The sequence below is a fragment of the Parus major genome, chromosome 4, assembly GCF_001522545.3.
Source record: "Parus major isolate Abel chromosome 4, Parus_major1.1, whole genome shotgun sequence".
NCBI classification, from domain to species: domain Eukaryota; kingdom Metazoa; phylum Chordata; class Aves; order Passeriformes; family Paridae; genus Parus; species Parus major.
Genome location: NC_031771.1, coordinates 11,624,198 through 11,644,157, shown reverse-complemented (window position 1 = coordinate 11,644,157; position 19,960 = coordinate 11,624,198). Strand labels below are relative to the sequence as shown.

Genomic DNA, 19,960 nt, shown 5'->3' with positions numbered 1-19,960 from the left:
ATCTATACTTCTCATGATTTTCTGAAATTGTGGTGAATCTAGAGTCCATAAAACTTGCTGTCAGTGTTTACAATGAATGATGACCAAAAAAGTAAATTTATCTGGTGAATATTTATTTGGTGGATATAATTTCTTTCAGATGTTGGAGTCTTGCACTTCATGGCTTTACCATTTCTCCCATCTCCATCAAAGATTGCTGAAATTATATCCCAGGTGTCAGAGGATTTAGTTGCATATAAAAAGGGTAGTTGGCAATAATCCAAACATTTCACTAAAATTATTACAGAGTGGTAAATACAAAACCAAGTTACATTTTTCCATAGCACTGTAGCTTGGTGATGCTCCCGAGGGCAGATATGGAATAGATCACTTTGTCCCTGAGAATATTCTGGAAATTATTTTTACATGTTGAGGATTAATGGAGTCATAGGACTTAGATTCTGCTCCTTTGGCATTGCAGAAGTGCTGTAGAAATTCAGGGATGACAGGGAACTTGGCAAAGTGGTAGGAAAAGGTGGGGATGCACAAGGCCCAGCATAGTGATCCTCAGATGCTCTGTCCCAGTACCCAGCTGTTCCCCTGCTTTCCAGGGAGAGCACCAAAGCCTCCCTCCCAGCCCCAGTTTTCCTGGCAGCAGAAAGGAGCTTTGATTCTTGTGAGGGCCTGAGAACAGCAGGCTTCACTGTCTGCCCTCATCTGAGCTGTGGTGACGAGAAGCGTTACCTGGTAGGTACCAGTAGGCTGTGGTTGTTGGTCCTTTCCTTCACACCTCCCTTTCTCCATCCCAGGTTTCATCTAAATGACCCCTAATTAGTTTTCTCTGTTGATTCCAGTCTTGCTAAGTCATAACCAAATTTGGTAGCTGTTGTATTGTTCCCTCAGTAATCTTGCCGGTGCTTGGCACTGCTGCTGTGGTCACCTTGGTGTGCTGCTGGCTCTGAGTGCTTTCCCTCCTTGGAGTTCCTCTGCCCTGTCCTTTATCTGCTTCTGGAGCTCACATGATCCTTGTCAAGAGCTGGTCTAACCTATTCTTAAAGAAGTTCCAGGAACGTGGATTTCTCTTTATTGATGTTTAGTCTTCATTTGTTTCACTTGATGTTCATACTTAGTCACCTTTACTACAAGTTAAGTTGGGAAATTTTTGAGAATTTTTCTACATTAGTCATGGAATAAAATTGATAACTTTTCCTTCACAGTAGTATTTTCATGGTTACCCTTTCCAATTGGTGTTTTACATCTGTATTTTTCCTTGTTCAATTGAATTACACTGTGTTTAGACCTTCTGTCTTTTATGTTAGAATTACTGCTTTCTCATCCTCTTTTTGCTTTTATGTTGCTGCTATATTTGCTCTTCTGCCATCCTCTGGGACCTTGCTTGCCTCTCCCTTTAGTTTGCCTTGCTGACTTACTAAACTATTCTGAAGCAAAGCCCCTTCTGACTTGAATGCCATTAATACTTCAGTTGTGTAATGTAGGAATACATCTAACTGCTCTTAAGGATTCCTTACTCCCCTTAACACCTGTTTTTCCCCACTTTGTTAGATTGTTTGCTATAATTTAACTGAGGGGTTTTCCCCTTTGTTATGGCAATTAAAATCTGTCGTATTATACTCCATCATTGATTTAACACTCATTTCAGTTCCATAATGGTTTTATAGCTTCCTTCCTCTTTCTTTTCAGATTCATTTGAGGACCCTCTTTTTCTAAATTTTTTTATTTTTTTGGCTGTTGCCAAATAAAACATGATTTTTAACTTTGCCCCTAAATACTCATTTATTTTCTTTTTACTCCACCACATTACTCTTGGCATAGGATTTCTGATACACCTTACTATATTTTCTGTGATTTCCTAAGGGAATATAACAAGCTGTTTTACTTTGATATATATATATTTATATATACTTTGATATATATATATTGATATATACTTTGATATATATATATATTTCCGGCTACACTTTTTGCACACTTCTCTTCCTTCAGATGTCTGAAGAGGAAAGGTATTATGCAGCTATATTTTAAAGGACTTTTCCACATTTTTTTTTCTCTCTATGGATTTTTAAAGATATATCCCCCTGAACTCAGTCTTTTAGTCTTTATTTTTTTTTTATTTCTTCTTAAAAAAAAAGCAACAAAGGAGGAAAGGGTTTCTCAGTTGTGTTTTCACAAGTTAAAAGAAATTACTAACATTCAAAAGTGTACACTCAAAAGGGTAAAGATATACTCTAAGTGATCTGTACAAGTATGTACAATTACTTATTTGTGCTTACTTAAACTAACTCTTATGATTAGATATTGAAGTGTGTGTGCATTTGTTTCACAGGTGAAGTGCTCACTTAACACATAGTGTTCCTGAATAGCCTATTACCATTTGTCCAGTGACTTTAGTATCTGGATTTGATTCAGCAGTTGACTGCTGTGGAGATGGTGCTATTAATTTTTCTAAGCTTTTCTTTGGCACTCTGCATGTGGTTATTTAGGGGTGTGTAAATCTTAATCTGTCTTGACAGTAATCTGAAGAAATCTGTGTGCAGGAGCAGTCAGTTTACTCACTGATGTATAGTAAAAAAGTACCAGTAGTCTTGGATGTGTGATGCATTCAAGATCTGTTCAATAGGAGTTCAAGGCATTGTGTAGTGCTCCATATATTCAGATCCTTTTAAGTCTGCTGAGAGTGCAGACTGCTAAATATATCTGCCAAGACAGTGGGAAGGACATAACTGTTGACCACTTCTGAAAAATTAGGCTGCCAACAGTACATTGAACATCTCAGATACAGAGATAGAGATGCAGGTGAAACAGCATTTGAGTACCTTAATTGCAGGATCTACATTCTTTTCTGCACAAGTTTTCCAATTTAATAAAAGATTTTATAGTTTTAGAAAGAAGCAGAACAACTGCTTCCCTATCCCATTGCCCAGCCTTCACTTTTCTTCTGGTGGGCATGAGACCAGATGACAATCATGTGATTATGAGAATATAGAGCACAGATTAGAACTATGAGTATTTCAGGCACATCTTGTTCTGTTTTGATGATTCCTGATACTGACTGCTTAATTTATTTATTGGGGTTTGAATGCCAAATACAGTCTTCTGAAATAACTTTGTGAATTACTGTCATGGTTTTAAAGCAATAACTAAAAATTACTTATTTCTTGCTATGAGATATGGATTAGAACAAGAGCAAAACAGGCTTAAAACTTAAAAGGAATAAAGAAAGTTTATTAATAAGACTACAAGAACAAAAAAAAAACCAGAATAAACTTCCAGAAAACCCTTTTATCTCTCACTACTTAACCATTCTCTTGTACACATGACTACATAGAGACAAAAACTTTGGAACTTTGGTGTTTAAAACAGTCCCAATTCTTGCTACAGTCTTTTCATCAGTCTTTGTAGAGAAACGGAAGTCTCTTTCTGCTAATCTATGGAGTTTCTCACAAGAAAACTATTTCTATTATAGCTTTCCATTTTTCTGATGCCAGCTGCCCGGAAATCTTGTCATCAGAATTCACTCCTCCTATTTCACATCACTCTGAGGTGTGTATGGGCCATGAGTTTAGGGATGCCATTTTAAGGATGAGTTATTCAAAGTCAAAAGTCCTCTTCATCTGTCTCTGTGAGTTTCGCTGGAAAACAGTTTTCTCATTGCCCCCCAAGGCTTCAAATCTTCGCTTCACTCTGTTCCAGCACTTCATTGTATCACAATTACTCTACTTTTTACTCAAAATCCACACTTTGAACACTCAATTCCTCCCAATATACTTTGTCATGAATTAAAGGAGTTTTTTCAAGACCTTATTTTCCATCTCCATAGCTTTAACAGAAAAATATTTCAGCTTATACAGCATCTCCTTATTCTCTACCTTTTCTGAAGCTTCTTTGCTTTACTGTCTCTGATAGTTTATAAAGTCTCTTTACATGTTGATTACTCTCTTTTTCTTTCTCTGGAACAAAAGGATTAATCTGCAAGTCTCATCTGGGTAATGGAAGGGTTAAAATCTTGCCCAGGCTTTGTAGATGGTTCTGTGATCTCTGCCGGAGCAGCAGCTGGAGCTGTCTGCGATGGAAGATTCTTCAAGGCTGCTCTGGAGAGTGTGGTCACTGTCTCAGCCCACCGCAGGTCAAGAGCTTTTTTTTTTTTCATTTTTTCACTCGGCAGTTTCCGGTGAATTCAGTCACAGCAAAAACTGCAGCCGAGCCAGGGACCGGCCTGGCCCGGCCAGAGCCCGGGACAAGCCCCGCAGGCCCCATCTCCGGGCCGGGAGCCATGCCAGGCCCAGCCCAGCCCCTGCCCGGGCAGCATGACCGGGAAGGGAACGGGAGGCCAACTGGAGCTCTGTTACCTTTCACAGCCAGGATACAAAGAGCCCAAGAGTGCTCTGACTTTATATCTTAAGGAGGTGTTCACAGGTTGACTTTACTTTTTAATGGTCAAAACTGCTGTCAATTCTTAGAAATGACTGATAATTGATCAGGAGGAAAGACTCCCATCAGCCTCCAGCAGCTTCAACTTCCTTAGCTCCCAAAACCACCTTAAAGGTAAAGCTGCCCCATGACAATTACATATGAACTTGTGCACATTAATCTATAAAGCAAAGATGACTTGTCTATACAATAGAAAAAAAAAAGTGCAAAACCAGATCTGGGTGTGTTCCTCCCACCTCTGAGTGAACAAAGCTGACAAGTTCTGTTACCACTGGTTTCCTCTTCCAGATAACTCTGTGGTCTCACATGCATCAACATAATCCACTAGAGAATTTAATTCTGTTAGTTCATCATTGGGAAATGTTTGGAATTTGCATTGTAAAGCTGTCACCAGTTTGGATTTTGCTGGTTGTTAATAACACCACTGTTTCTTCTGGAGGAAGGCGCTGACAATTGAGCAATTCATTCTTGACTGAACACTGATGCCGTTGTTTGCTGCTGGATTCCTTGACTTTCAGAGGCATCTTTTTGCTCAGTGGTGAGCTTTGCCATGCACCAAGAAAATGGGCATTATGCAGTCTTCTTTTCTGAGCAGCCTTTTTGCTTGGTCAGGATCATTGTATGACCACATACCATGTCTATGTTATGAGAACCAGAGCAGTATTCTGGTGTGTTGTGGTTTGCTAAGGGAAGGTCTTTCTCAGAGGAATTATCCCCAGCTTTCCTTCACTGCAGATGGGGAAAGCTGATTTGTTGCAGTGTGTTTCTCTTTATTTTGTTTTCTTGTTTGTTATGATTATGACTTTGTAATATTTTTCTCTTTATAGTGGAATGTATTGCATAAGAATATCTTTCTTTAAAAAGGAAATTCTGTATTGTTTCCTTATAATACCAATCTCATTTTGGAGGCCAGTGGTTTCATGACAAGAGAATCAATGAGGGCAGCAATTCAGAGTAGGGCACAGCATAGCAGATGGATCATAGGAGGCCCTTTTAGCTGTCTGTCCTTTAGGTTACTCAAGAACTTCCAGGAATTGAACAGGAAATAACTTTTCACTAGAAGGGTGAGCTCAGGAGTCCAGCTGTTGCATTTCCTGTAAGTCAAGGCTGCCTCTTGTGAAAGAATTAGCAAGTGCAGAGGACATGATTTTACCTGTGAGGCAGTGGCTCAATGGTATAGGAAATTCCCCTGGGAGAAACTTCTTGTCTTCTTACCAAACCCTGAGGGGTTGTTTTCTGGAACACTGATGAGAGGGAGGTGATGTGTTTTGTTACAGAGGCCTCATGGTGCTTCAGTAGTTCACAAAATATGTTGTATTTAAGTCAGATTATCACCTTCCACCTGGCTCTTTTTTTACCTTTGGGTTCCTCCACAGCGGATGAATCCACAGCAATGGATATCACTTCTTTTTTTAGTTCCTCCACACATGCAGAGAGATTCAAGTGTTAATGGGCAATGAGACTTCCTTAAAAATCCTTTAGTCTATATACTGCAGGTCTTCTAAAAACCAAAAAACTATGTCTTTATTCCTAATGTGTACCTGAATCCCTTCTGTTATCTAAGATGTGAAAACTACAGGGAAAGCTCTAGAGCAGGGAGAAAATCCAGACCTGTTTACTAGAAGAAAACTTGATTTGAAAACAAAATAATGGGTCTTGGGGGGTGGGTTGCACTCATCAGTGCTCCAACTAAATACCAAACCAGTGCTGAGGAGTGGTTAGAGAGAGACACCTCTGTCTGAAGGGCTGGCAGGGAGGTTGGCTGTGCAGCTGACTGGGGCATGTGTAACTATAACAGCAAATCATCTTCTCATGGGAAGAGAGAGAATTCAGGCTTTGCAAGTAAGATCTGATGTCTTCAGCAGTGAAATTGTATCTGCAGTTTTTAATAACACAGGGTTTCAGGCATAGGTCTTAATGCTTTGAGACATTTCAGTAGCAAATCAGTATGTTGAGTAGGAAAGGTTTTTGGAGAAAATAATATTTTTTATATATTTCTCTCTCCCCCAACATTGGAGGTATCAGAATTGGCTTTTTTATAAGGCTGAATGGTGCATTTTCTTAGGGAAAACACAACTTGTAAGTAGAAGAGCAGCTGTAGTGGTAAATATCTTTATTGGAAAGTAAACTTCTTTATCTAGCAGTGGTGCCAACTATTTTGTTATTGAATCACTGCTAGGTATGTCTTCCTTTCTGCCTCCTCTGTTGCACTCACTAAGGCAAAGCTTCCTTCCCAGATCGCGTTTCATTGACACTTGCTCAGTTTCATGAGCTTTGCCTTACTGGCTTGGTGGCCTCCCTTGTAGCTTTGTTGAGGGGAGAAACAATCCTGCCCCTGACTACAAATAAATCTTTCCAGTCGGTATGCTCAGAAACAAAACCTCCTCTTTTATGTAAGGCATCCAATTGCATTCCAGTTCCTGAGATGGGAACTGGGAACTCAGCACTCGCAGGCTGCAGTGCAGTCTTATAGCTTAATTTATTTTTTTCTTCTTTCTCAGTAAACCCTTTTTTTTTTTTTTTTTTTTTTTAATGGGAGAATGCTTCAATTCAGAATGGAGCAGAGTCAAGATATGTATTCATCTCACCACCAGAGTTGTTGAGTAGTGTGCAATTCCCAGCTTCCAGTAAAGGCTTAGCTCCAAGGACGTTTTTAGGATGAAGGCTGGGAGGCCAGTGTTGCATTTGTCTAATAAAGTTTGTCTAACTTAAGCTGGTTTAACCTTGAACTCTGGGTGAGCTCTTGTGGGTTGCTACTCCTGTACAGGCCATGCAAGCAGCCTTCCTCTATAGATGTCTGGTTGTGCCTGGAGAAGGAGTGGGAACTTAGGGAAGGTGCTCCTGCCTACTGCAGGAGAAAGCAAGAGAAGCACTGAATGCTGGTGCCTGGTCTTCTCCATCAGGTTACAGTGCATAGGAGGAGGTGTTGGTGGAAGCAGTTTTTCCTTAGAAACCTCTAGTCCCACCTTTTGTGGGAAGGGAACAGATCACAGTCTAAATGGAGTCATGTTGTGGACTGACACTGACTGTTCAGTGACCGGTTGGGTCTTGTTGACTTGACTGAGGAAGTATCCAACAGTTGTCAGTGAGCTTGCTGAAGGATTTAACCTGTGCCTTGGAGGGTTGGGGCCCCTTAATCTATAGTCTGTACAACTTCTCTGCCTGAGCAAGTGGAGTTTTGTAAAGACATCTAAAATAGATAAACCCAAAGCTGACAACATGCTTCAGGATGTTGGAAATGTCAGAGTGATCTTCTGAGGTGGTGATGGCACTGATGACTTTATTGCTGCTCTTGTGAGGTTTATGTTTAAGTTAAGTTAATTCTTTGACCTTTCCTGTAGGTGCTGCAAACACAGCAGGAATAGTGTTTGAGACTGTCTGCCCGAGACACGTGTGCACATTGGGTTAAACATTTCTGAGAGCATTCCTGAGACTTTGACATTTGTAAAGCTGGTTAAGATTCTGTTACCTGAAATATGACCTCATTAGATTGATCCACTTATGACTTGCATGCCACAGTTTGCCTGCCAGATAGAATTGAAAATATATTTGTCTCATGTAGGTTTGGATAGATGTGAGAGGTAAAGAAGGAAAGAAAGAAAGAAAGGGGTTTTTAAATGTCCTTTTAAATAGTACATTCCTGTCATTATCTGTCAGGATTACAGAAATAGAGGGATGAATGTAACATTAAAGACAGAAGTTGAAAAAGGAAGGAACATCTAGTTTCATATTAACAAACTTAAATGACTAGTTTAACTTTTGCTGGAAATTTTACATTTTAACATGATTCTAGTTCTAAAGGAAGGTGCAAGTGATAATGACAAATATATTCAGGTAATCCCTCACTTATTTCCCATTTGCTAATTTTTAATCTATAGTTTTTAAAAAAGAGTTGTTTTAGATTTTCAAGTTATAAATAAGAATGAATAGCAGTGCAAATAATGTTTTTATTTTCCTATAAATAATAATATATCTTTTTGTAACTTTTCATGACAAGCACAGGATTCTCTGTACTGGAAACCAGCAGAAATGCCTCTCTATTTAATCTTGTATTGGATGTATTTTAATCATGAACTTTGTCAGTTAGAAGAGCAACAGTGAGTCACTGTTGAATTTACTGGTGTTGTATTTTAATATATGGCCGGGTATGGAGCTCCTTGAGAACGACCAAAGATCTGCAAAATCTCACTCCACACAGAAGTAATCAAGAGTCCTGTTATTTAACCCAGGCACAGAAAGCAGAGGGGGTGACAAATCTAAGTACGTTTATGGCAGGCACCTGGGAATGCATCTGTTAACAAAAGTTTAGAGTTGTGCAAAATGAGAAATGTCTTTTTTGGAAGGAGGGGAAGCTTGTTTTTCTTTTAATGAAAGAATTACTGGCCTATCATCCCACTGGCAGCAGTGGAATCTTCTTTGTTGGCAGTCGCTGAAGAGAACATCCCATTTTGATTTGAAGATTATTTTCTGCTTCAAACAAATTCCTGTAGTGGTTTCCATGGTTAATACTGCACAGGAATAGCAGAACAAGTGATTTACAGTCAGCCCTGCTGTTTTATGAAGCTCAGCCTTTTATGCATATATTTTCCTTGTTTAAAATTTTTCCTTTGTTACATAAAGGTGCTATGGTTTTGATTTGGACTTTGTGTTCAGCATACATTCAGTGTGTGTTAACCTAACACTTTTTTGTGTAAAAGTTCAAACAGCTAATGAGCAACTTGTCATTTGTTAATTATTTTTAACCCTCTAACCACGTGAGTGTGCAGTTGTTACCTTTAAATACTTTGAAACTATTCCAGTAAATGTGGTGCTTTACCTCATGCAAACTTGTGCCATTGTCTGAGTTTTCCTCCGAGGAGCTTCTCCTTGACTTTGTTAGAACAGAGGAACAATTTAAAGTTTTCCAATATAAAAGGACTGTGTGGTTTCCATGCTCTCCACTCTGACTTGAGAGTTCTTCCTTTTGCTGTTGCTCCCACCGAGGGTGCACCGAACGTTTGGCAGAATCAGGGAACGGATGCAGAAGGAGGTTTTGTGCTGAGAAGATGTGCTCTGAAGTTAGGATGTAGCTGTTAGACGGATGACTGTGCAGCACACGGCTTGGCCCAGACTTGCCAGCTCTTTGGGTTTCCAGTTAGCTGCAGGTTAGTGTGCTGTGCTGGCCGTTTAGAAATGTGGGTTGCTTTGGTTACACTGAATTGGCAGGATGACTCCCACAGTAATCCCTCATGGCTCCAGGGATGGGTGGGAGCAGACAGTGCTGTTCAGATTTGTGTTGTGCCAGATCTCCAGTACATCCCTTGTGTGTTTTATGATAACAACTTTTCAGAAGTGTTCCAGAAGGCCGGTTTAAGCCTGTGATGTTTTATCTGAAGATTTTCCCTCTAAAGGGAGGGGAAAGGGGAGGAAAGAGGGAAAGGCTTCTGTTGTATGTCAGGGGGATTCCAGAGAGCTCTGCCTGAACTCTTGGCATCGCAGCCCAGTGGCTGTGCTAAGCCCAGTCCTGGGCATGATTTATTCTGTAGGTCTGCCTTAGGACACACCAAAAGTATCCCACCTGCTCCCCCACACATGCAATGCTCTTGCCATCTTTTCCGTGCTGCTGTTGTGTACAAAAAGTGCTAGCCTTTCCTGAAATTTCAAGTATTTTTAAAATTTGAAGTCTTGTTTGCACCAAATGGAACTATCTTCAGTGAAATTTCATGTAGCTGTGCAGATCTAATAAACTGCAGTTTTCTGTCTTTTGATGGACTGTTGTGTCCTTCTTTTCTCTTTTTGCTATGGCCATGGGACTTTATATCATAAGTGCACTGGTGGATGCTCATCCAGTCATCTCTACCTCTTGTTTAATGACTTTGCACCTCTTTGATTTTATAATCTAGCTTAAGGTCTTCTTAATGTACTTAAGTGTGTAAATATTTGGAGATTTGTATGAATGCCTAATGGCTTTAACTGTCTTAAAAGACTATTATATGCTCCTCCCTGGTCTATTCCACAGTTGTCTGTAGTGCTTCTTGTTGCAGAAATTTTTTGCATCCCTTAATGAAACTCATTTGTTCTCTGTCTCATTCTGGTGTTCAGTCATTGAGGCCTTCAATCTGATCTGCAAGACTGGCACAAATGAAGCAGTTGCAATTTTGCATTCAACCTGGAAATTTCTGGAATTTTTGCATTTGTTCTAATTTAATTTTCCTGATAGTGGATTGAATTAAGAAATTTTGTAAGCTTGAATGAACTCAGAGATGTGATTTTTTTTTGAGTTAGAAGTTCTAACTCGCATGCTTCTGTTATTTTACCCCAGAGCTTGCTTGCTTTTTTCTTTTTATTGCTGATGCTGATGTGACTCATCAATCTGGCTACAGAAACCTAACCCATGCTCTTTTTTCTTTAGGCACTCAGTGTTACTGAAACCCTGATCAAACCTTTGGAAAGATTTAGGAAAGAGCAACTAGGAGCTGTAAAGGTTTGTCCCTCCTTGCCTTTATAAGTTTGTTTAATTTCTCTACTTGGATTGCATTGTAATAATGACATGTGATGGCAGAAACATATTATTGTTTATATTTCATGTGTTCACACTTTTTTTGTTTCTACTTTGAGAACTTGCTTCAGAAACACATAGAATGTTTCAAGAAGAGAAGAAAGTGTCCTTTCCCTTCCTTCTCTCCACCTCCCTTTTCTCCTCTGTCTGGAATAGGAGGAATTCTGCTAACAGCCTGTCCCCCCTTTCCTAATGGGTAATCCTGTTCTGCTTCATATTTGCCTGAAGTTGCACAATCAGAGGCTGAAAAATATTTACTAGCTAAAGGAGCTCACTCACCTATATGCTTTTATTTGCATTTTTGCTACCTGCAAGTGAGAATTGCCTTTACTTAATTTTTTGTTTTGAATAAATAACTCGTTGGCTCAGTATGCATGGGAATAATAGGGATGAGGAGGCTAAACTCAATACATTTTCAAAATATCTGCATATGGTTTATTTTACAATTTCATGACTTCATCACCAGTGGTATTTAGTAGCTAAGACAGTATTTCACTTATGAGAGCACTATACATTTTGACTTTGGCAGGAGTGATTAATATGTTCTGAATATGATTTCAGTGTTCATGAACTGAAAATGCCCTGTTGATCATAAATCCTTTCAGTTCAATGGTACAGTAAGCTTTGTTTAATTTTATGGACTTGAGAGATGTGTATTAGGTGACCCAGCCAACACACACAAAAAAAACTTGGTCTGTAATATAGCCAGTCTTCCAGGGAAAGAGAGAATTTGTTCTGAATGTAACTGAGTGTCATAGAAGCAGGTGTGTAATGAATGCATTATTTCAGCAGTATTTTTGCTGTTAAAGAATATTGCTGGTTTTGGGGTCAGAGCTCCTACTGCTTTAAGTTATATCTTCACTCACTTCCTACTCAGAATTCTCTCCCTGATGCTTCCAACACAAATTACATTCTCACAGCCTACATCTCCCACTTTGGAAGGATGTTTCTTTCCTTGTGTCCCTGCATACTGTTTCTGTGGAGTTGTGGCTTTTTTATATCTGATCTAAACTTTTTTTTTTTGACAGAATTCTCAATGACCTTTAAATAAAAGTCTTAGATAATTGTATAATGTTTAAATAAAAAATCTCCAAAATATTTAGGTCTTGGAATATTCTTAATATTCATTCAATGTAATCAAAACACTGACATGGGAATATAACTCTGCTTAGCTTTGAAAACCAAGCTATGGCATCTAGTGGTGAAATACATCTGCAACATTGTGTAGTATTTGCTTTAGGAGAGATTTATGCTCTACCATTACAAAATAGTCGTAATTTTGGATCTGCTGCCTCAGGTTTTTTCTGCATCTTAATTCCCTTTGCTGATGACATGGCCTAAGTTAAGATTAAGAACAAAAAGAAGAGGAGGAAAGTTTAGCTTCATAGAGCTGGAAGCTGAGACACTTATTGAATTACCCCTTAGTGAAAGGTGTTGCTGCACTAATCCCAAGCTATGTGTGTAAAGTTTCTGGCTTTGCCTGCTAAGAAGTTGAGAACTCTTTTTTTCTTTTCTTTTTTTTTTTTTATTTTTATTTTTTTTTCCCTGGGAGCATTCAGATGTTCACCACATCAGTGGAAATTTTGCTAATATAAACACAAAGATTCACCTCTTTCCCTGCACAGTACTTTGTTTTTAATTCCCCATATTACTAATATGTTGTCTCTAACTACCCTGATACTATACACATATCTTCATGATTCTCAGTTGATAACAAATATTTTTTAAAGACCCCTTTTTTAAAGGAAATTCTGAGTCTCAGAGTGGAGAAAGGAAATTCTGGTAGAAGTCCTTGCTGAGAATCAATTTTAAACAGCCTCTTTAGTGTAATTCCATCTTCAGGTTCAGAGCACAAAAATGTCTCTTATAATATAGTATATGTAGTATTATTCAAAATGAAAGGTTAAGAGGAGAAAAAAAGAACAACTGTCTGTAGACTTTAACCAAGGGTTTAGTTAGAATACATTTAAATGGGATTTCAAATCTACAGATGATGAAAAATATTTTAATTGAATTAGTATCTTTCTGATGACTAAATCTGCCATTCTTAAATATGTAGTTAAATACTTGATTTTATTTATTTCAGGTTATTTTCAACTGCAATTAGATATACTGAAAATAGCTTCAGAACTGGTTGGTTGAATTAATGAATTCTGATTTTTGCCTTAATACACTGGAATTGAGGAATTAATTTGTTTTACAATATCTTCTACTAAATTAGACTCAGAAACCTGGATTTCTGAAAAAAATGTAATGACTGTCCCTATTTCAACACATTGCTTTTGGTGGTCACATAAACAGATTTGCATTGTACAAATGATATTCATACGTGTCTGTGAGAGTTTCTCTTTTGATACTATGATATTAAGTTTTATGGGTATTTTTAATTTTTACAGGGTTTTTGTCATGGGCACAATAGAACTCTGGTAGAAATAGGAATTTAGCACTGAGATTGTCATATAGCTTTAAAATGAAGAAATCCTGTGGAATATTGAGGTGTATTTGCTTTGGGTTTTGAGCTGTTGGAACTTTTCCCTTGCCAATTTTAGAAAGTTATTTTTTCAGTGAAACTGCTATTTCCTTGTAATGCCTTTTATTCAAATAGAAGATGGTGTGGATGATGCCTGAAAGTAATGAAAAATGCAATAAATCAAGAAGAGGTCAGGTTTTTTCTTTTTTAACTTAAAAGATATAAACATCTGTGTGATAAGCTACACCATAATGATGCGATGGGATTTCAAGTTAGCCTTTAAATTAACTTTTAAAATGAGATGGAGCATATTTTTCTCTGCTTATTTGAGCTACGATATTTTTTTCTCTTTGTTCAGATGAACTAGAAATTTAAAAGAAAAATAGTACATTTATATTTACATGGTTGTTACTTTGTTTCTGTGTCTAGGAGGAAAAGAAGAAGTTTGATAAAGAGACAGAGAAAAACTACAGTTTGTTAGAAAAACATTTGACTTTATCAGCTAAGAAGAAAGAGCTACAATTACAAGAGGTATTGTTGCCTCTACTTTTTTTATGCAGGCTGAAGGCTTTGGAATAGGTAACTATACTTGTGCAAATGCAGAAACAACATTCTTAGTGGTAAAACAAACCAATTTTCTCATCTGGTGAGAAAATCAGTATTTGCTGAACTTAGTACCTCAACCATTTTCTGAGTAAAGGGTTTTATGTGCATGAAGCACTGAGCATCATGTAATTTTTTATGTATAATTGAGGGAAGAGTGAAGTGCAAACATACTGTGAAAAACTCTGCATTTCTTACAAGGCTTTACCACTGATGTAATTTGCATTGCGTTGTGAGTATTGACTGGATGTCCTGTGGTAACACTTTATGCAGAGGACAGCAAGACTTTTATATTCCCAAATAAAGTGGGTTTGTGCCTTTTCTTTTTCTCACGTTTTGAAGATTTGTTTTGGGATTTTAAGTAGTGCTATAAAAAAGTTTGTTGACAATTTATAACTGATATGTTTTGCCTGGCATTCCTTCTGTCCCTCTGGGTTTATTATCATCATCAACTTATTTGTAATAGGTTTTATTTCTAGAGCAACAGCAAGTAATACGTGAGAAGACTGCCGGGAAATCTTGTACAGACTTGCTGTAGCCAGAAGGACTTTTTTTCCCAGATAAATGTAATTGTCAGAATTATTAATGCTTAGACTAAAAAAAAACTTAATGTTTTCCTCAGGGATAACTCCTGTCTCTGATTTTTCTACCCCATCCCAAATATTCTATGCCATTTTGCCTAAAAACAGTTACTATTACTGAAGTTAGCCAGGAACTTCTCTACTCTTGAGTTTCACTAAAATGTCACTTCACCCTGCTGCCTTTGCAACTTAGACCCTCAGACATGTAAACAAGGGTCTTTTGGGGAGTTGAGTTGTCCCAGTGAAGTTACTGGGCATGGCTCATATGTCAGGACCTGTACTTTTGTCAAATTGATCAGCTGCCAAGGAACTTGACGCAGAGAAAATGATAAAGGGCTGATTATGATCGCTTGATGAAATATGGTTCTTGATATCAAATCTGAAATGAGGCCTAACCTCAATGGAAAAATACATAATGCCTGTAAGAGGCATTTTGAAGCTGTATCAAATATAGCCTGAAGCTTTAGAGCATGTGTGAAATCTAGAATGAGCAAACAGATTTGTTTTAAGTGTCCTTCAAAGTTTCATGAGCAAAAGTTCTGAGATTCTTCAGTCAGGCTCTCACATTGGTGTGTTCAGTTTTGAAATATAAATGTATAAGCAATTTAAAGAAAAAAGGCCCTTGCAGCATATTGTCAGAGGAAATAGGAAACAATTTCTTGCACAAGCTTAGAGAACATGCATATATAGTTGTAATATGACGTATAGAATTTAGTTTTATCCATGTCTAGTTGTGTCAGTTCCTGACAGGAGTAAATAGCACAGGGATAAATTTGACAAAAATTTGATGAAAAACATGCCATGTTCTGGAGTGTGTCTTAACATGAACACAACTTTTGACCCTCCTGGTGGCAGGATAGTCCCTTAATTTCACTGAGGCGCAGTGTGTGTCTTATTTCTGTCTTTCCTTGGCAGTACACAAACTAAAAAGCAACTTGCTGGGTGCATGGGGATGCTTGTGCCTCAAAAAACTGAGAGATGTGATAATGTATTCTGAACTGTGTGGTGAACCAGATGGCCTCCAAGATCCGCTTCAGAGTCTTTCTAGGGTGTTGTGGTACCCTTCATGTATATATGATTAGAAGCTTAGCTGACAACTAAAACAATTCCACAGTTTATGGGATGTATGAAAATGGCATGGCTTGTTGAAACCCATTTTCTTACTGAAATACTTATTAGGGCTTTATTTATTTAATGGCATTTGTGGTAATGCCCCTTTAACTGCTGAGAGTTGTCCAGCACAGAGCAGTAAAGCCAAGCATGTCTTAAGGCAAAACTGTCTTAAAGCTAATTTGGCTTATCCTCTTAAAGCACAGCAGTCACTGCTCTGCCTGAAGGATGTAGTCTCAGTATTTAAGAGAGAGTCTGATAGTAAGTCTTGTCCTTTCACCTAACCCCTTCTCCATTTCCTTTGGTAATTCACTGTATAGAAGCATTTTGTATTATCTTTGTAGGCAAAGACTAAGTGTTGGTTACTTAGAGTAACCTTTTATTTAATGTATTTTAATAACAGTTTCTATTACCAAATTTTAAGATTCATTTAAACGAATCTCACATGTACCTTAAATAATAACTTCATAAAATAATAGGCAGACGCTAGAAAGTGAAATATTTATATGCAGATGGATGGCAGCTGAAATGTAACTGTTCAGCATTAATGTAGTGTTGGCATTTCTGCAAAGCAGTGCTAAATATCAGCTGCAGGTAGAAAGGCTGCATTTTTAGATGCTTGATGCTCTGGGGAAACTTGTGGAGTGTTGTACCAATGAGTGAATATTTTTCTTTTGCATTTCTTGCCAGTCAGAATGAGTACAGGTGTGGGATGGGTACAACAGCATTCTGGCTATTTACAGCAGTTATTTGGAACATAGGGTAAAACTTACAGCACCAGCACTGTGGTTTTCAAAAATAACATTTTCTTCCTTCATTTGATTGGAGAGATGATTTCCACCTTTTTTAATGGAAGATGCTCTTAGGTTCCGCTCTCTGTCAAAGGTCAAAGGCACCTTTGCAGTGCTGTTAAAAGTTGGATTCCCTAGAAAAGAAGCCTGAAGAGGTGTTTCTGGAATTTTTCTAAACAATCTAGCCTCATGGTTCAAAACAACATATGTTACCTAGTGAAAGGGAATTGCTGTTGCTGTTTCAAAGTAAATGAATGATCTATGCTGTAACAAATCCCTCAAATATGCTGAAAATTTATCTGCTTGCCACTTAAGTGTGTGTGTTATCCTGAAGCTGTCTGCAAAATGTCTGTGAAACTCCATGAGGTGTGCTCTGTGTGCAGGCTGACAGCCAAGTGGAGCAGAACAGGAAGCACTTCTATGAGCTGTCCCTTGAGTACGTGTGCAAGTTGCAGGAGATACAGGAGCGGAAGAAATTTGAGTGTGTGGAGCCTGTAAGTATCGGTGAACTCAAACTATTCTACCTGTCATAAGGGATGGAGAAGGAATGCATTTGGACAAAAGCCACACTCTGCTGTCTGGAAAACACAACCAATTGCATGACTTCACAGAATTTAGAGCAACTTGTTACATCTGCACAGATTCCTAATGCAGATAAACTTAACCAGGAATGTCACATCTTACTTTAGTAAGAAGGGCTGATTTGGACCCACTGATACTGATTTTCAGAAAATGTATGAAACCTTTTGTTGTACAGCAAAAACCTCAATTCATATTGTGAGATAGAATAGAGGCTTCAAGAAGATTTTGGTGTAAGGATTCTTGCCTTGGATTTTCTAAGTAATGAAATGTTATTGCTGACTAATGCAAGGAATCAAATTTTAATTCTGAAGGTTGGGCTTAGAGGCCTGTAGTAAAAAATTGCAGATATAAATCAATTAGGAGGGTGCTGCTGTATAAGAAGCTTTTACTGGGTAGCCTGATATGTTTATTTTCACTTGCAATTGAATCTGTACAGAAATAAAGGGCTTTAACTGAATTTTGGTGAAAAATCACACATACACTGATGAGACTTTCTTAAATCTATGAGAAGAACTTATTCTAAAATCTTCTAAAATGTACATTAGCTTGGTATTTTAAATATAAATTTATCAAACAACAAGAGAACAGTAGGTGTAATACTGAGAATAAGGGGAGGATGCGTTGTAGAAGCGAATTCCATTCTCTCATGCTCTGAAGTCTGTGCTTTTGGGCCAGGTCTGTCCTTTTATTCTGATAGAGTTGCTTTAATGTTATACTGAAAGAAAAGTTTCAAATGACCCTAGTCAAAATAGCTGGTCATTATGCAGTTAGTAAGAACTGTCTATTTTAATGTAGATAAATTCCTCTATGAAAAAAAATTGCTAAAATGCTTTTACCATTTAAATAATGGTAAAATACTGTGAAAATAATGGTTGTGTGTATTTTGGTGTAGATATGTTGGGTTTTTGCTTTTTTTTTTTTAATTTGGGATGAGGGCACACAAAACTAGTGGTTTGCCTATCCTTGTTTTTTATCCTTATTTCTAAAATAGTTTTCTAATCCTAAATAGCTTTGCTTTTGGTTATTGTGTTTCAGGCCATTTGAAGTTTGCTCAGAGCAATTAATCTTCAAATTATATTCTTGCAGTGTTTTTCATATCTGAAAGCCCCTTCTGGATGGGGCTCAACTTTTTGTTGCTTAATTTGTACTTGAAGTTTACACTCGACTACAAACCTGAGATTATTTTGTACCAAATTATTATTTCCTTTTCCCTTAATAATGCTTAAAGTTTGTTTTTTTTGAAAATGGTTTGCTATATGAGTTGAGATGTTTATTAAATGCATTGTCCTGTTCTCTTTAGAGCTGTTCTTTTGTGTCTCACTTGCTTTGTTGCGGGAACCTGAACTGAATAGGAGAGTTAGACAGGACTGCACCTCATTGCTGCTTGCAGTGTAGTACAACATGTTCTTTTAAATTGAAATACTAATGTCAGCATATGCCAAGTGGGTCGCTTGCTGGCTCTGACAGAAGGGTCAGATCTGTGCACAAAAAGCAGCAATGGGGAAAGCTTCCTTCTTTCAGCAAACCAGATGGCTGATGTGAAAGTCATCTCCACGTGGTCATTAGCAGAGAGAGGAATGACCAGGGAAATGCTGACTAAAAGACAGAATGATCATTATCTCCTTGTGTACAAATATGTGTTCCAGACATATTTCAGAGCAGTTGCAGGAAAATGTTACACAGGGAAGTTTGGGAACACGGGATATACATTCCCTATGATCAAATGGAAAGTAGAGATGAGTTGTGAAATTCCAGAGAGGACCATCCAAAATGTCTGTATGCATAGATCATCATTTGGATTTTAATATTACTCACATAATGTAGGCATTAGTGGAAAATTATTTTAAAATAATCATTTTGTGGTCTGTCTTTCCAAAAAAGCCTATGTACAGCAATTGTATTGAAGAAAGTGGAGTTTTTTGTTCTAACAAGTCTTTTATTTCTGTTGTAGGTGCTATCATTTTTTCAGGGTTTATTCACTTTCTATCACCAGGGATATGAACTTGCTAAAGACTTCAATCATTACAAAACGACCCTGCAGATAAATATACAAAATGTAAGTCGAGTCTACTTTTGTGAGTAAAATTGCTGAAGTTGCTGCATGTGCAGTACCTGTATTGCCAACACTTAGTTCCATGTGAGTGCATTGTCTGTGAATTTTGGGGATATGGTGCCATCTCCTGGATAACCAACCACATCACTGAACAAATCATCACTAATTCCAGTGAGTTCTTTGTAATTTTTTTTTTTTTTTATGACAGAAATAATGCAAGGATTATTTAAAAATGGATGAAGTCTGGTAAAAATGCATACAACACTGGATAATTCGGAGTATGGGCAACGAAATGCAAGTTCTCGGTGTTTTGGGTGTGCTTTGAAATTGAGTATGTGGTGGCCATGTCGGAGGGTCATTTTCCTATAGGGCTACATTATCCATTACTAAGGGAAGAGAAACAGGTGGTCACAGCAGTGTGGAGTTTGTTTGTCTTGTCACAGCCCTTGCAGACCTGAAGATGCCTGTTGGTTTGGGGTGTAGAGCTGTGTAAGGAGATTTGATATTGACACCCATGGTGTATTTGACAAAATGATGTTTTCCTTCAAGGATAGGCAAACCACTAGTTTAGTGTGCCCTCATCCCAAATCTCCCTGTGTGATCTGGACTGGGAGAGCAGGAAACAAGGTGAACTCTGTAGCAGTGGGATTGACAGAGTCACTAGTCAAATGGTCTGTTTGCTTACTTGAGATTTATGAAGAATAAAGCTTGCTCAGAGGAACTTGGGTGTGCCAGAGGCTTCTTGGTAGGAAGCAAACCACACACCTTACTGCAAACAAGTAATTCCTGATAGTGCATTTGTTT

At 38.0% G+C, this 19,960-nt stretch overlaps 1 protein-coding gene across 3 annotated transcripts in view; it reads left to right on the top strand.

Annotated features, from left to right (window-relative positions):
• Window positions 1-19,960, top strand: part of ARHGAP10 (Rho GTPase activating protein 10) — a 138,250-nt gene that overhangs the window by 42,915 nt on the left and 75,375 nt on the right. For 2 of the 3 annotated variants that reach the window (XR_001520941.2, XM_015624190.3), the window contains exons 4-7: window positions 10,820-10,891; window positions 13,866-13,967; window positions 16,905-17,015; window positions 19,055-19,159. Coding sequence is in view for 2 of the 3 variants with exons in the window: in XM_015624190.3 (XP_015479676.1) it covers window positions 10,820-10,891; window positions 13,866-13,967; window positions 16,905-17,015; window positions 19,055-19,159 (390 nt within the window). In the remaining variant the exon portion in view is untranslated. The remainder of the gene's footprint in view (window positions 1-10,819; window positions 10,892-13,865; window positions 13,968-16,904; window positions 17,016-19,054; window positions 19,160-19,960) is intronic. The other variant, XM_033513966.1, reaches the window with a different exon arrangement.